Genomic DNA, 15137 nt, shown 5'->3' with positions numbered 1-15137 from the left:
GGCAGTTCTAGATCTCCAGTTATCTTTTGTCAGCAGTAGTATAAAATCAGACATTCTGTCTGTGCTTCATAACTTGTCCCTGGCTGCCAGTTCACACCATGTGCTGCCTTCACCTCTGAAGACAGAGGTGATACTTGGTTATTGTCTGCCCTTCCAGATCATTGCAATAGTGACTGATAATGCAGCTATAATGAGATACAACACCAATGCCTCCTGGTACACTGGCCTATTGTATCATACATACCAGAGTTTGTATCAATATATATTCGGTGTGAAGTTACATCATCTTATTTCCAACACTTAGCAAGCCAGAACAACAGATGAGCAAAGGAAAACAAATAGATCCAGTAGCTTCTCCCTTTTTTATTGAGGGGTATGACATGTCAGCTGTGTGAGCACATTCCTGCACATTCATTAAATGTAAATTTCTGGCAGATATCCTTCAGATGCTTCTCTAGCTTTTTCATTCTAACATGAAGAACCAACATAGGCTGCAATGAGTTGCCAGCAATGGTATGCATTGGTTTCCTGCCCTCCTGAGGTATTTTCTGTGCTGTCTGGTATTTCCAAATTTTAAGTATCTCTGACATCCAAGAGTCTTACGTTAGTGTTGCACATACTGCCACCTGCTGAGATTAACCAAAACTAGAGCTAGAATATTCTAAGTGGATTTCAGCCTTTTCAGCCAACATTTGCAGACAGGCATGGTTACCCTGAAACTGAAAACTTCTGATGGCTTCAGTCAACACATACAGGATATGTATAACTACTGAAGAACTTCTTTATTTAATTAATTCCTTGTGAGGTCATTCATCTTTGTGCAAGGTGTGCGTAAACCACCCTTCTGATTCTGTACATGTCAGTCCACTTTGGACAAAGGCTCATCTATGTATGTTAAGGTATGTATGTGCAAACAATAAGACAAATGCACAGGTGATGTAGTACAGGAACAGAGAGGACAGTGCTGGCCCTTGGTTGACTTAACTTTAACTTACAGCCCAGCTGAGAACAGTATTTGGCCCTGACACCCTTGTCTTCAAAACTCTGACCTGTGTTGCAGGCAGCGTTTAGACTTGCACCCTCCTCTTGGAGCAGCCACACTGTACGGATCATTTCATTAGCAGCGTAATCACTTCCTTTTTTATTTCCCTGCTAAGGATTAATGAGTGCTGTAAGTACATTCTGATAACGTGTCCCGCTGCAGGGCTTTGGATACAGGCTTTGCCTCCATGTCAATTTACACGGTTCAGCAGAACCAGCCAAAGGAAGGATATTCCTGCTACCTGCATTACCCTTTTGCTGCAGTTTAAAAGGAACATATAACAGCGGAAGCTATTAGTGTGCTACTAATTAAACTTCTAGATCTCAACCAACTAGCTTGTCTCTATTTTAGATACAGAAGCAGGGCAAGGAAATTTAATTGCAAGACCGTTGCTGGGGACAGAATTGTTCTGCACTTGAAAAAGAAAATGTTCTGCATTTGGAAAAAAAAACCCACCGCATTTTACGAGTAAAATCTTCAGGAAGTGGCTGAATGCGGCAGGGACAATCCCAGCCGCGGGAAGGAAAATCCCGGGTACAGCGAGGTGTGCTCGCGTTATCGAGGGCTGCTGGAGGTGGGATTTTAAGGACCCTTATGTCTTGGAAAGGAGTTATCCATTTAACTGAATCTTCAGTTTGGACCTGCCTTATTAGAGGAGCTCAGGCGAGCTTCACGGGGTTCTTGGACTTCCCCCCCCCCCCCCCCCCTTTTTTCACAAATCATCATGTACAAAATCCAGTTAATTTCAGTGGGGTTGAGCACAGGCTGAGTGAGGAGGTGGTTTCCCAGATTTCACAGATCATGGGTTTGTGCACACATTAAACAACGGCTATGAACTTCCAGCGCGCCAACGGGCGGAACAGGATACTTCAGGTGAATGCAGCAGCGGGTCGGCGGTGCTCGGCGCCCGTCACCGGCTCCGCCCCCAGCGGGCGATCCCGGAGCCGGCCCCGCTCCTCCCGGCGGCGCAGCGCTGACCCGTCACCCTGCGGGCTCCGCCCTCGCCGCGCTGCGCGCTGGGAGCGGAGCGGAGCGGGGCCGATGCTGCGGGGGGCCGCGCTGCTGCCCCGCGCCCTGGGCGGCGGCTGCTGCTGCGGGACCCGCGGCTGGGCGGGCGCGGCGGGCGGCGGGTCCCTCCCGCGGGCCGCCCCGGGGCTGCCGCCGGGCCGCGCCTGGGACAGGGACCGGCCCGCGGCGGTGGCGGCGGTGCCGCCGGGCGCCCGCGGGCTGCGCTGGGCCGGTGAGCGGGCAGTGGGTCGGGTCGGGCACTGGGGAGGCAGAGCGGGAGTGGCCGCGCTGGGTGCGGTGCCGGGCCATGCCCGCCCGCTGCGGGGGGATGTCGGGTTCGTCGGGGCCTCGTCGTGGCCGGCGCTGCTCGACTCGTGTGCCCGTGCGCGGTGCCGGCGGCTGAGGGCAGGGCACCGCGCCGCGAAGGGGGAAGTGCGGTGTGCTGGGGGTAGAGCTGTCTTGTCTTCCTCCAGGTAAACTATGCCAGCATGCCCCCACAGAGACCTCCCAGGCCACCCTAGCCAGCGTATCTCCTGTTTTTGCAGTGGTAAGTACTTCCTGCAGGCATTTCCACCTGCAAGGACACTTTGTGCAAGATTACAAGATGATGGTGCTCTTTCCCTTCCTTCTTTTTTTCTTCTTTTTTTCTTCTTTTTTTTCTTCTTTTTTTTCTTCTTTTTTTTCTTCTTTTTTTTCTTCTTTTTTTTCTTCTTTTTTTTCTTCTTTTTTTTCTTCTTTTTTTTCTTCTTTTTTTTCTTCTTTTTTTTCTTCTTTTTTTTCTTCTTTTTTTTCTTCTTTTTTTTCTTCTTTTTTTTCTTCTTTTTTTTCTTCTTTTTTTTCTTCTTTTTTTTCTTCTTTTTTTTCTTCTTTTTTTTCTTCTTTTTTTTCTTCTTTTTTTTCTTCTTTTTTTTCTTCTTTTTTTTCTTCTTTTTTTTTTCCTTTTTTCTTTTTAACTCTTAAAGCGTCATAAAAGCAGATGAAGTTGTGTCTCGGAGAACACCCCGAGTTCTAAATTGCTGGTTTGAGGTACTCACAGTATCAATCCAGATGCTTTTCTAAGATCCAGCATCCGGTTCTTGATTGTGAAGGCAGGTCAGCTCTTGGAACTGCTGCAACCAGAAGTTGGCTTGTTAAAGATTGTTAAGGCTTGCTAGTGCCTTTTAGAAATATTAGTCCTGTGTCTTGATAGCTGCAATTCTAACTAAACGTAGGATTTGATGAAAAACAAGCTCTCTCTCTGTTTTTTTTTTAAATGAAACTGAAAGCTGTTTGCCCCTTTATACCATGCTTTTACTTTTGGTCAACCCTGAAGTGGTCAGGTAGTTGGACTCTGTGATTGCTGTAGATCTCTTCCAGCAGAAAGTCTATGCTATTCTAAGACTGATCCTCTGTAAATCACCTCCTTAACAAGGTTTATGTAGGAACATGGTAATGCAGGTGACACTGGTGACAAACACAGTGAAATATATGGCCATTTGGTGCAATATTTTGCTTAATTGGGATGAACTGTGAATAGAGGGCATAAAAAGTTGCTTTCTCTTAATAATGTGTTATCCATTGGCCTTCTAGGGAAGTGCAAATAACTTTAGAAATCGATTTCTTGTTTATAGTGAGTCTGTGAAAAAAATATTTTTTTTTTCATTCCTTCAGATGAAGTTTGACAAAGAGGGAAATACTACCTATTTTGGTAAGTTTTCATTGTAGTTTTGCTTGAGTTTTGTTTGCCTTTTTTCCTTGTCCAATACAGAAAAGCCCACTTGGGAATCTACATGGAGTAAAAAATTATGTTTTGGATACTTCACTGTGTTCATTTGGGATGTTGCAACATTTCCTCTGTTTTGCTGCCTCCTATTGGGTCTTCATAGCATCTTTACTGTTAAAATTTTTGTGTACTTTTAAATAATATTTTAAAAATAATGTATTACCATCTCTCACAGGAAGGTAATTTTTGCTTTGTCTTTTCCCTTTTTGACCAGCATGCTACTTTCTTGGCCTTATATTTTCCTTCCTGTAGAATTACACGTGCTTTCTCAAAAGAGTCACTAATTTCTGTCATGAAATTAATTGTTGCAGCCAACGTTTTCACTTATATCTAGAATTTTTCTTTTTCCACTCAAGATGCAGACTTCTAAACTTTGTAGAAAATAACTTAGGTTGAGGAGTCAATGGAAGGAATGTTTTAGAGATAGCACAGCTTTTTTTGTTTGTTTGTTTTTGGTGGGACTTAGTAACACACTAAAATATAATTTCAGAACATATATGCTTGTCCTCTAAATGTCTTCTTCTAAAAATACTTTTATGATAGAAAAGAAGAAGACAGAATTGTACCAAGAATTGGGTCTTCAAGCACGAGATCTAAGATTTCAGCACGTAATGAGCATTGCAACTAGGAACAACAGAATCATCATGAGAATGGAGGTAATGGTTTTCCTCTAGCTGAGTGTAAACCCTGTCTTGCATTTTCATTTTCTTGCACAGTTCTTTTAATACCAGCTTCCTGTGACAAGCAGTCCAGCAGTAAATGTGTCTTTGGAGCTCTGTGTTGCAGTCAAGAGTACGAGTTTACCCACAGTACATATTAATGACCACTTTCCTGGTTGAGCACAGGAGAATCATCACTAACATTGTCACAGAAGTAAAGGCTTATGAGGAGCCCTTCTTAATCACTGGCACAATGCTCTGTCTGAGCCCATTTGCTGTTAGCATGAGATTCTGTTATTTTTGTGCCTGAAAAGACATCAGAAGAATGGTTTTATCAAAGCCCAAATATAAAATGTGCTACAGAGTTATGAGAAATTTTCAGAGTGTTTTTTTTCAGATTCCTTACATGTGCTTTCTTTTTCAGTTCTTGAAGGCTGTCATAACACCAGAGTTTCTGCTGATACTAGATTATCGTAATTTGAGTCTGGAACACTGGCTCCTCAGTCAACTAGCATCTCAGCTGGCTGGGGAAGGTCAACTAGTTACATATTCTCTGCCCTTTGAATTCCGAGCCATAGAAGCAATCCTGCAGTACTGGGTGAGCTATGTCATTTTTATTTAAATTGTTTCGGAAGTTATTGTTTCATAGAAGGGACAGTGTGATTTTATTCTTGGGTTAATATTTACACATACACATTTGTATATGTATTCTGCACTTCCCGTATGAGCTCTTTTTTGGTTTTGACTTTTGTTGCTTTAGTTCTTACGGTTTTGTGTGTATGTGTGTTTTCATTCCCTTCACAGTAAAGTGCTAATTGGATATGATGGCTTCACCATGATTTGGACAATTAAAAAACAAGTCAGAGTTCCATTCTAGAGACGTGCTGTAGCTGAAATGGAAGTCACACAAAAGTGCTGAGGTTTTTGGCCTCTTGAGCACGAGTCAGATGATGATTCCTAGCTATCATGAAAAATCTGTGCTTGCTAATGCTAATATGACATTTCTAGACAATAGTGTATTAGCTTTATCAGCTTTATTGGTGTGGTTGTCACTGGGTTTCAGTTCACTTTTTATTAAATACTGTATTTTACACTGGCTTTGTCTTATAAAGTGGTATCCATATAGCAAGTATTTCCCAGGTATTGGAAAGCAGGTTGTATTAACTACCTGTTACTGTAAATTCTGTGTTGAAAGACAGGAGTCAGTTGCCCAAGTCATTCTAAATGAATTGTTTTAATTCTTATGAAGGATCATGTTGTTATCTAGATCAGCAAACTGCAGGGGAGACTTAACACTTTGCAGCCTCAGATCCTTGAGACACTGGAAGCTCTAGTGGACCCCAAGCTTTTATCTGTGGATAGGAGTAAACTACACATTCTCCTGCAGAATGGCAAGAGGTAAATAAGATTAAGCTGTGAAGAGTCTAGAAGATGACAATAGAAAATGACATGCATTGAAATGTTAGAAAAATGGTATCTCATAATAATTTCCCAGGTTACTGTAATGCTGGGTTGTGCATCTTGTTTGTAAGTGTAAGAATTTGTATATGAAATACCTGTTGATATAAGGGAAACAGGAAATATATTCTGAGTTGTCAGAAGTACAGCTGTGCTTCTCAAATAGCATCTGACAGAACAAAGTAATGCCTAAGAGAACAAAATAACGTGAAAACATTCCCCATAACGTAAACGTTTGCAACTATGCTTTTTAACTATTGTATGTATAGTATGCTTTAAGATTACTAGTACACTGGTCCTTCATGTATTAGCCTCTCTAAAAAGACAGTGCAAATATGCACTTGCTACATGCTCACAAAGTGCTTGTTTTTTCTGACTTACAAATATACCCAGAAAACACATCTGGATCCCTTTTAGTGTATGTCTGCACCTCACTGATCCCCAGACAGATCACTTGCACTGCTAAGTGTATGGTCTGTAGAGAATCTTTTGAAGGAGCTTTTAGAACCCTGCAGGAAAGTCTTCCCTGGCCACTGCATCTGGTGAGGGTGCTGGCTGGCAAACTCACTTAGGGATTACCTTCGTGCACTGGTGCAGGTGGGGATTACTTGACCTTTTGCCTGTTCTTTCTTCAGCTTGTCAGAACTGGAAACAGATCTTAAAGTTTTCAAAGAAACAATTCTGGAGATCTTAGATGAAGAAGAATTAATAGAAGAGCTCTGTCTATCTAAATGGACTGATCCACAAGTATTGTATGTATATTTTGAAACCACTTTTTTAATGGTGAATTTTGTTTAAGGGTAACTTGAACACTAAACTGTGTGTTCCCTGCTAAAAAGAAGAAAAAGATGCTCTAGTTTTTTAAAGCCCCAATACTTGCTACTTCAGAAATCGTTGTATTTGACATTTTGGAGAGGAACTTCATTATTACTTGTCGTATTATGCAGTTACAAATAGTTCTTGGCATAACAGGCCAGCTCATCAGGTATGTATTGGTATGGGAGCAGGATGGCAGAAAAAGCAAATGTTGTTATTTTTCAATATGAATCAACACTTTCTGTGGGCATTTCCTCAATTTCACCAAAAGAAAAATGAAAGGGGCTCTGAAAGCTTGTCTTGAATACATCAGACATCACACTTCCTTTACTGAAAGTGTTCTGAACACCTTGCTTGTAGCTTTTTGCTCACTAGCAGAACCTGAAGGAAAAAGGCCCTACACTCTCAGGTTTTGGTGAAAGATGGCATACACCAGCAGCAGCAGCACTAGTCACTTAATAAAAACTAAAAATCAGAAAGATATACATCAAATCCAAATATATTTGGGGCTTAATTGGATTTAAATCTGGGGCATACAGACATGTTTTATGTTTAAGCAGGTAACAGAAACTACCTTTCAGGTCCTTTGTGAAATTGCTGAATAATATTTTTGCCTAACTTCATTGCATGTGGGTGTTAATACTGTTCACACATTACCATGGCTTTGAAATCAGGAGATAGTTTCTTGCCCTGTAGAGCTTAGTCTAAATGTGCAGCAGAAACTCAGAATTCCAGAAGTGGGACATGGTTTGCATTTCTAATGCATCTGCTGGAGCAGTGTTGTGGGCGTTCTGAATTCCAGCTGCTCCTGAGCCAGCAACTAGTCTTTGTCCTGGTTTTGCTCACAGCCTTTCTTTGGACTTAATGCAGTCTGCTGGCAAGTCTCGTTGCCTCATGGTAGACAGTGTGTAGGGGATATCTAGGAAAGATCCCAGTGTCACCTTATACTCTTGTGTCAGGAGAAACCTGCAGTCATCCCTTCTTTCAGACGCTGTTGCACAAGGGTAGGAGAGGTGGTGTGAGGTTGTGTGAGGAGTGTTGGAGCTGTGCTGCAGGATGCAGTGAGGCAGTCTGTACACAAGGCACACTAGGAAGCACCAGCCCTGACAGCATGTTTGCAGGCAGGCTGGCAGTGTGTGGACAGCTTTTTGTTCCAGGATTGATGCAAAGGATATGTGGTATTTGATGGACTTGGGAAGCCCAAGCAGAAGTTAGTTGGCACATATGCCCAGTTAGCCATAGAGGTGTCATCAGAGATCTTTTGCAGGAGGAATGGTGAGCTGAGCCCAGAAAGATAGGATGAGGCAGACCTCATATCTTTTTGGGAAGGAACAGCAGACTGTGGAAAACTCATGAGGCAGATGGAGGCTAGTTAATGAAAGCACATCCAGTGGCAGTTACTTTTGCATCTTTATGGCTTTTTGCCTCCTTTGTGTATCAGAGGAGCTGATATAAATGTAAAGATACTCATCAAATAAGACCTTGAGCTGAATCTGTAATACAGCAGATAGTGCTCTAAGGCTTTCAAGTCTGCAGCTCCTCTCATTTCTATGCAGTGAAAACCTCAAGGTCTGGAGGGCTTTCAGATCAGCTTAGCCCCATTAGAGAGAAACAATGGGCTCTGCTAAAGGTCCTCAGGGAGCTTAGGTGGGTTGATTCGTAAGCCATACTGTTTATTTTCTTGTAAAACCATTTCAGAGAGGTTCCTTTAACAGTCAGTAATGCCTTGAGGATATTCTTAAAAAACTTCAGTCTCTAGAGAAATTAGATCATACCACAGAAGAGAAAATTATGAAGAATCTTCCTGGCTTTGCTTCTGATTTCCAAGCTTCTGTGGATCTCAGGTGCCTCAGGTTTCATCTACACAATGCCAGAAACATACATTCCTGTTTCAGAGGAAGGCTGCTGCAGCAGCAGTAGCACTATGAAGTAAGATGAAAGTCCCTTGGACAGATTTCTCTCAGGAGAGGAGGATCTTTCATTTGATGGTCACTCTTTGGCTGCTTCATGCTCCCAAAACGCTTTGCAGTAATTGCTGTGTATAGCTCAAATGCCTTACAACTAAACTATTTTAATACACACCTAAACCATCTCCATCACTGTGTAATTCTTTGTGTATTGACTCTTGGTTATGTTCTGTTCTTGGAGTTTTTGACTGCACTGTTACAAGCTCCCACCACCTGAGGGCACCAAGAAGTTAAGCATCTCCTGTCAAAATTGTTAGCACTTTGTAACTTAATAACATAAACATTTATAGTAACATAAACTTTATAAATAACATAAAATTTACATAACTTTCTAACTTTGTAATATCTGAAAAACTAAGATTTGTGGCAGTGTGCATGCCTTGATGCATATCAGATGCTATCTGCTCTACTCAGAATAATTGACTGCCTATGCTGAGCTGCTGATAAATAAAAAAATATCCCTTTTATTTTATGCTGTTGGAATTGATGGAATTTTCTCACAGAAAGATTGGATTTTGAGGTCTAGTGTCTAACAGCACTCTTGTTCCCCACAACTCTTATGTGCCTTAACACATCCATAATACACTTGTATACAATATGTAGCTAACCAGAAAAATATAAATTGTTGCTCACAGTGAGGAGAGTATGTCTGGGATTGACCATGCAGAGGAAATGGAGCTACTGTTGGAGAATTACTACAGACAAGCAGAAGATCTTGCAAATGAAGCTCGTGAACTCAGAGTACTGATTGACGACTCAGAAAGCATCATCTTTATCAACCTGGACAGGTTAGGTACCTGACCTGTTGGATTGCCAAAAGCTGAGCAGAATTTAATGCTACCTAGACTTTCTCAAATCTGCTTACAAGGGAACTTGGAGAATTTTGCCTTCATGAGGATTTGAATGGACTTGCAGTCACAGCTGTGCTGCACGTCTCTTACCAATGAACTGGATAAAGCAAACTAAGCATCAGTTTTCCCTAGCAGTAGAAACTCAGCTTCTCTTAGATCCTTCTGGGGAGCTGTTCAATACAGGAAGTGTCTGCAGATTTAGAGGCATATTAAAATTCTGTTCAGAAAAGATTACTAGCTGGAGTCTGGCTAGGCCACTCAGGTGTTCATTGAAAGCTGCATTATTACTCTGTGGAGTGATACAAGAATTAATAACCTGTGATCAAGTATTTTCTTTCTCTCTGTATGCTACATTTTTCACTACTAGTCAGATTTCTTATTGAAAAATAATTGTAGCTTGCATTTGCGAGGACTCTGTCTTTGAGGTTGATGTTTAATATTCTTTCTCCTCTTTACTGAGCAGTTATCTGTAGAAGCAATTAGTGGATGCTGTATCAGGAAACAACAGAAATCTTTTTTGTGGAGATTTGAATATGGAATTCTCCCGAAGAGGCTCAGGTTTATAGCCTGCAGCATTTACCAACTACTTTTTTGTAAAGTGTATTAATTTGCAAGTTAACAATAAATTTTTGTTTCTTGTGAATATGGGCATATAAATTTAGTGGTGAGAGGACACAAACTTCAGCAGAAATTTACTGTTGCTCTGTGTATATACACCTCTGAGAAGTGAGAGATACTGGCAAGTCTAATGATGATTAGGTAGAACCTGCTGCCTTAGAGGTATCCTGATGTAGCAATGTCAAAACAGTAGCCTCTTTGTACTGTTGTTTCATGATCTTTGTCATTGGGTTGCCTAATTCCAGCATGACTTCTCTTTCACTGTTTTATTTTAGTGCATGCTGTATGGAATTTGAGAATTTAGGCAGCAGATCAATTTATGGGTTCCCCTTACAGATGTTTCTCCCTTCTTTAGCCACCGTAATGTGATGATGAGGCTGAACTTGCAGCTGACTATGGGGACTTTCTCCGTCTCTCTCTTTGGCCTCATAGGAGTTGCGTTTGGTATGAACCTGGAGTCGTCTCTTGAAGAGGTAAGGAACGAGTGCTGTTTTGAGCATGAAATGTGGGCCCTGCTCTTATAGTGCATTTTAAATTTGGTACACCTTCGTTCTTTCCACAGACAAAGCTCCAGTGATTCATGTGTTCATGAAGTCACTTTTTTTTGTAAGCAAATGACTGCATGGCTAACTGCACACTATTGTAGCCTTTTTTCCACATCCATGGAAAAGTAATGGGAAGGTAAATTTTTGATTGTATGAGGATTGACTATAAAGTAGTATTAAGGTTTCTTTAATGATCAACTATTCTGAAAAGACCAGCTTTGTCTTCCAGATCCAAGGGTATCTGGCAAGCAGCCAGGGCATTTTCAGCAGACCAGAGGAAATACTCTACTCTCAATACGTTTATACCTAAATTAGGGAGGAGGGGGTACAAACTGCGGGGTACAATTTCAAAACTGCATGTGCCAGCTTTAAAACAAACGAAGCAAAGACTTCTTCCTTTTCAAATCAATTAAATATAAGAGTTGAATTTTCAAACTTTCTGATGAAGGAAGGAAAACTGCATGGGACAGTAACAGAATACAGTACAGTGATTCCTAAACAGCTGTTTTCCCAAGGTGAGGCTTGGCTGTTGGTGGTAGGGAGTTTACCGCTTCCTCCTATAAAGGAGGAGAACACTGGTGGGGAGTAGAGATTATCATTGGATCATCCCTTTTGTGAAGAGATGGCTGCATGACTAATGGGACCATTCTGTCAGTAGGACCCCAGGATATTTTGGCTGGTGACGGGGATTATGTTTCTGGGAAGTGGTCTGATATGGCGACGCTTACTTTCCTTCCTTGGGCGGCACCTAGAACCTCCACTACCTCCTCACGTATGTATGGCTGGCCAGGGTTTCTGTCTCATACTCTGCATGTACAGTCCGTTTCTAAAGGAGGAAATAAGTTCTAGAGGAGTAGGCCACAAAGCATGGATGAATTCAACTCAGGGCTTGGTCTTTGACAGAGAAAGTGCTCCTAGCTGGATTGAACAAGGTGGGAAGCCCCAGCAGTGGCCAGAAGTGAAGCTGCAGGCTGTTCCTTGAGACATGCTATATTTACTTTCACCTGGCAGCCCAAGGAAAGCTGAGGCTCATGGTAGAAGCAGCCCTCATTTGCCTTCTCAGCTGCCACCCCAGTCTGTTCACAGGAAGGCACATAACAAATGCTGCCCTTGTCCTCCCACCCACATGCTAATTATGGATCTATAGTCCCTGCCATGTAAAAGACTAAAGGAGGATGAGGACAAGTGCTAGCTGTAACATCGCTCTCAAGAGCAACGCCAGACTCAGTCTGAGGTTTGTAATAGCTCCTTACATGCATGCCAGCTGTCTTTGTCATCGATGCTGATGGTAGCAAGCTGTACAAAGATTTCCAAGGAGATCCGTCTTTAGATTAGCATGGATGAGTTGATTTCCCTGTTGACTACCCTTTCATGGACTCCTGGAATTGTATTGTCTGCCTCTGGTGTGCACTCTAATTAGTGGAAGTATTAATGGATTCAGAAGGTGAGTTGCTACAACTGACAAAAAAAGGGAGACTTGGATAAACTTCCGTTCTTACCTCCCCTCCTTTGCCACTAAGAGGCAAATGGAAATAGTTTGTTGTGGATTGTTGACTATGGCTGCAATTAACTGGATTATCCATATGTGTTGTTCAAAACCAAGTCCAGCACATTCTGACTTTGGGTTGGAGAAATGTGCTGGAAGGGGTTAGGAAGGGAGAAGCCAGAGACACTGTTCCGAAAATAAGGGGGGGGAAAAATCAGAGTTTGGGCCTCTGTGAAGCTTTATTTTCTTCTGCTGCATATAGAGCAGCTTCTCATGTAGTCACAGGCTATTTTGTTCTTGCTTAGGTTTCTGCAGTTTTGAAAAAATCCCAACCATCAGCTGGAAGAGTGGAGATAAAGAACAGCCTTAAAGCAGAACCATTTGGGCTGAGCAGAACATTACCAAACCAATAGGAACATAAGGAATTAAGAGACTTCTGTTGTTACAGGGTGGACTTTGGACACTTTCCTTGCACTTGTTCTTCCTTACTGAAAACTACAAGAATTTCTAAACTTACTAATTTAAAATATATTTTGTGCCAAAAAAAGTACAGTGAGATTTTTAATTCTTACACGCGAAAGGAGAGGAACACCAGGGAAAACAGCAACATGCTTTACACAGTAGTCTAATCTCCACTCCATGTGTGTTCCACTAGTTTTCTGTATCACATACATATTTTTGGGGCATTCTCATTTTATGTGTTTCTGTCAAATACTTCTTTGCTTAATGGCCCTTCTTACAGAGAACAGAATTTTTTGCTTAAAGGATGACAGCATTCAGCATTCATCAAGTATTCTGGGTTCTGAGCTGCAGATTAAGGAATCAGACTTCAAATGTCAAAGAAAAATCCACCCCAAGAGTGGATTTTTAAATGGATTTTTAAGGCCCTATTTAATAGCAGAGAACAGATTTTCCAAAGCAAAAAGCATACCTGCATCTTTTGGGAAGCATGACTACTGAATTGGCAGCAACCAGAAATAATAGTTTCCCTTATTTTACATGAGCAATAACAGGCTTTGAAATGTAGCTACATATCTTGGTTATTCCCTAACAATTAATTTAGGCCCAAAACATGCAGTTTTAGGAACAGGGAAAGCAGACTTATGGATAATGCCCACTTGTGTTTGCCACCTGATAATATTTCAACCATGCACTGATACAGCTGCAGTTTAACAACTCCTCCTGTTGTCACGAGGACTGATTCAAATTCTGCTAAAAATCAACAGATGGGTTGTTAGTTTCTGCTAACTGGGCTATGCTCTCTCTCTTCTCTCCAAGACAAATGATGGACTAGCCTGCATCACAGTAAGTAGCCAGGTTAGTAAAGGGTGCGGAAGCCTGCTATCCTGTGATGGACTGAAGGATGGAATAGAAGCCTTATGCCCACTGTTTGTGTTTTTTCTTAGCACTTCTCTCTGAGGGCATATTTCTCCACTGGTTTCTCTCAGTCCATAGAGGGAGCATGAAATCCTTTTAAAGGAAGTAATAAACTGCCCATTTCTTGTTTAGGTTTTTTTAACCTTGCTGTAACAGTGAGCAGCTCCTTAGGTGTCACCAGATAAGTCACTGTACTGGCAGGAGTTGGAAAAAAAATAACTGTAGCTGTGAACATTTTTACTTGGGACTAATGAGTCAAAGATGAAAATAAAAAGGTACATAAAGTTGTGCAAGCCTGTGATGCTAGTTTGATTAAAATCGGTTGTATGTAATTATTTTCAAACAGTTCTTTCTCTGTATGTGACTTTCAACTACAGATACAAAAGGCACAAGAAGGTGAGAAAGTTAATGGGGTTTGTAATGTTTTTGAGTTTTTTAGCTGAATTTTTTTGCAGTCTTTTGGCTTAGCGAGTGAAGCTGTAAAAACGCTCTAAACTGAACAATCCAGTAGAAGAACCAAGGGCTCATATACCTTGGCTGACAGCTCAGTGTGTGAAAAGGCATGGATGCTGATGTTTTCAACCAAGTTGTAGTTGCATGAGGCCAGAACTGAAATATGTGGGTGCAGCTGTTTGAGAAGCTTTCACATAAGCTTTTGTGCAGAGAGGTTTCTGTGAACTCCTTTTGACTCCTTTTCCTGTACATAACTGACTTAAAGCACAATAAAAGCACAGAGAGAAAGACAGGTCTTTCACAAGACTGCCTTTTCTCTCTACAGACATATGCAAATGTTTAATGTTTTTCTTATAATTCAAGTAATCAAAATGCAGTCAGATGCAGTAAAATTACTTTGAGATCATACACAGCAAAAACAAAAGCCAGTGGAAGGTGTATGTTCAGAATGGAATTGCTACAGAACATACCGGTTTCATCAGTTTTCATTTAAAAAGGAAAACTCTATTCTGCCACCCTTACAAGTGCACTGCTTGTTTTGCCTCACACCACATTTCACAGATTTATAAGGTAAGTACTGAGCTCCCAGTCCTATCCATTAACTTCTTTCATGAAGTTCAAAGTTTAATTTTTTTGAAGTGTTTTGCTGTTTGGGCAAATCCACAAAATAGATGTCAGAATGCATTATACATCAAGCTGATGTTCACCTTGCCTTTTTTGATTTGCTTAAAGCAACATCCCTGAGAAAGAATTCCTAAGAAAGGTAGGTTGTTTCATTTTGGATTACGACCTTTAGAATTCTGTGCTATTCCACCAACTTGTGTTATTTATAATAAAAATAATGCTTTGCATTTGTGAGGGAGGCAAGAGAGAGAAAGTACATACACATATGTGACTATGGACTAGGGTTGGTAATAACAGTATCATCACATTTTGCTGTTCAAGTTGTTTAATAGATAATGCATGCTCTTGTTAAACCTGCAACATACAAAACTAGTGTTAATAGTTGAAGACAATACTGTTAACAATAAAAGCAGTTAACAATTCTGAGTTACCATGGTCATGGAATTTTACATGAAAACACAAAGCGTATCA

At 41.2% G+C, this 15137-nt stretch overlaps 1 protein-coding gene across 3 annotated transcripts; it reads left to right on the top strand.

Annotated features, from left to right (window-relative positions):
* The first annotated feature begins 1858 nt into the window (after positions 1 to 1858).
* MRS2 (magnesium transporter MRS2) lies at positions 1859 to 15092 on the top strand. 3 transcript variants are annotated; one of them, XR_007906652.1, is made up of 11 exons: positions 1859 to 2282; positions 2524 to 2597; positions 3701 to 3737; positions 4356 to 4468; positions 4896 to 5069; positions 5739 to 5869; positions 6565 to 6681; positions 9348 to 9500; positions 10537 to 10654; positions 10744 to 10862; positions 11385 to 11497. XR_007906652.1 is itself a non-coding variant. In XM_051799505.1 (11 exons), exons 1-11 carry the CDS (start codon positions 1874 to 1876, stop codon positions 12623 to 12625), a joined length of 1548 nt encoding a protein of 515 aa, XP_051655465.1. In that variant the 5' UTR covers positions 1859 to 1873; the 3' UTR covers positions 12626 to 15092. The 3 variants fall into 3 exon arrangements, 2 of the variants coding, with proteins under 2 accessions (XP_051655465.1, XP_051655466.1); XM_051799505.1 differs by lacking the exon at positions 10744 to 10862 and adding an exon at positions 12518 to 15092 and having other exon boundaries at positions 11385 to 11498; XM_051799506.1 differs by lacking the exon at positions 10744 to 10862 and having other exon boundaries at positions 11382 to 11498.
* The last annotated feature ends 45 nt before the right edge of the window (positions 15093 to 15137 follow it).

This window comes from Manacus candei, unplaced genomic scaffold (genome assembly GCF_025592945.1).
Source record: "Manacus candei isolate 608988 ecotype Guabito, Panama unplaced genomic scaffold, ASM2559294v1 h1tg000049l, whole genome shotgun sequence".
NCBI classification, from domain to species: Eukaryota; Metazoa; Chordata; class Aves; order Passeriformes; family Pipridae; genus Manacus; species Manacus candei.
The sequence above is the reverse complement of the archived record's forward strand: the minus strand, read 5'-3'. Positions and strand labels throughout refer to the sequence as shown.

Bases quoted from the DNA above. Each gene is read 5' to 3' on its own strand.
- MRS2 (XM_051799505.1), top strand. From the start codon at position 1,874: ATGAACTTCCAGCGCGCCAACGGGCGGAACAGGATACTTCAGGTGAAT. The intron at 5,070-5,738 runs GTGAGCTATGTC...GTTGTTATCTAG, and splicing joins AAGCAATCCTGCAGTACTGG to ATCAGCAAACTGCAGGGGAG. The intron at 9,501-10,536 runs GTTAGGTACCTG...TCCCTTCTTTAG, and splicing joins ATCTTTATCAACCTGGACAG to CCACCGTAATGTGATGATGA.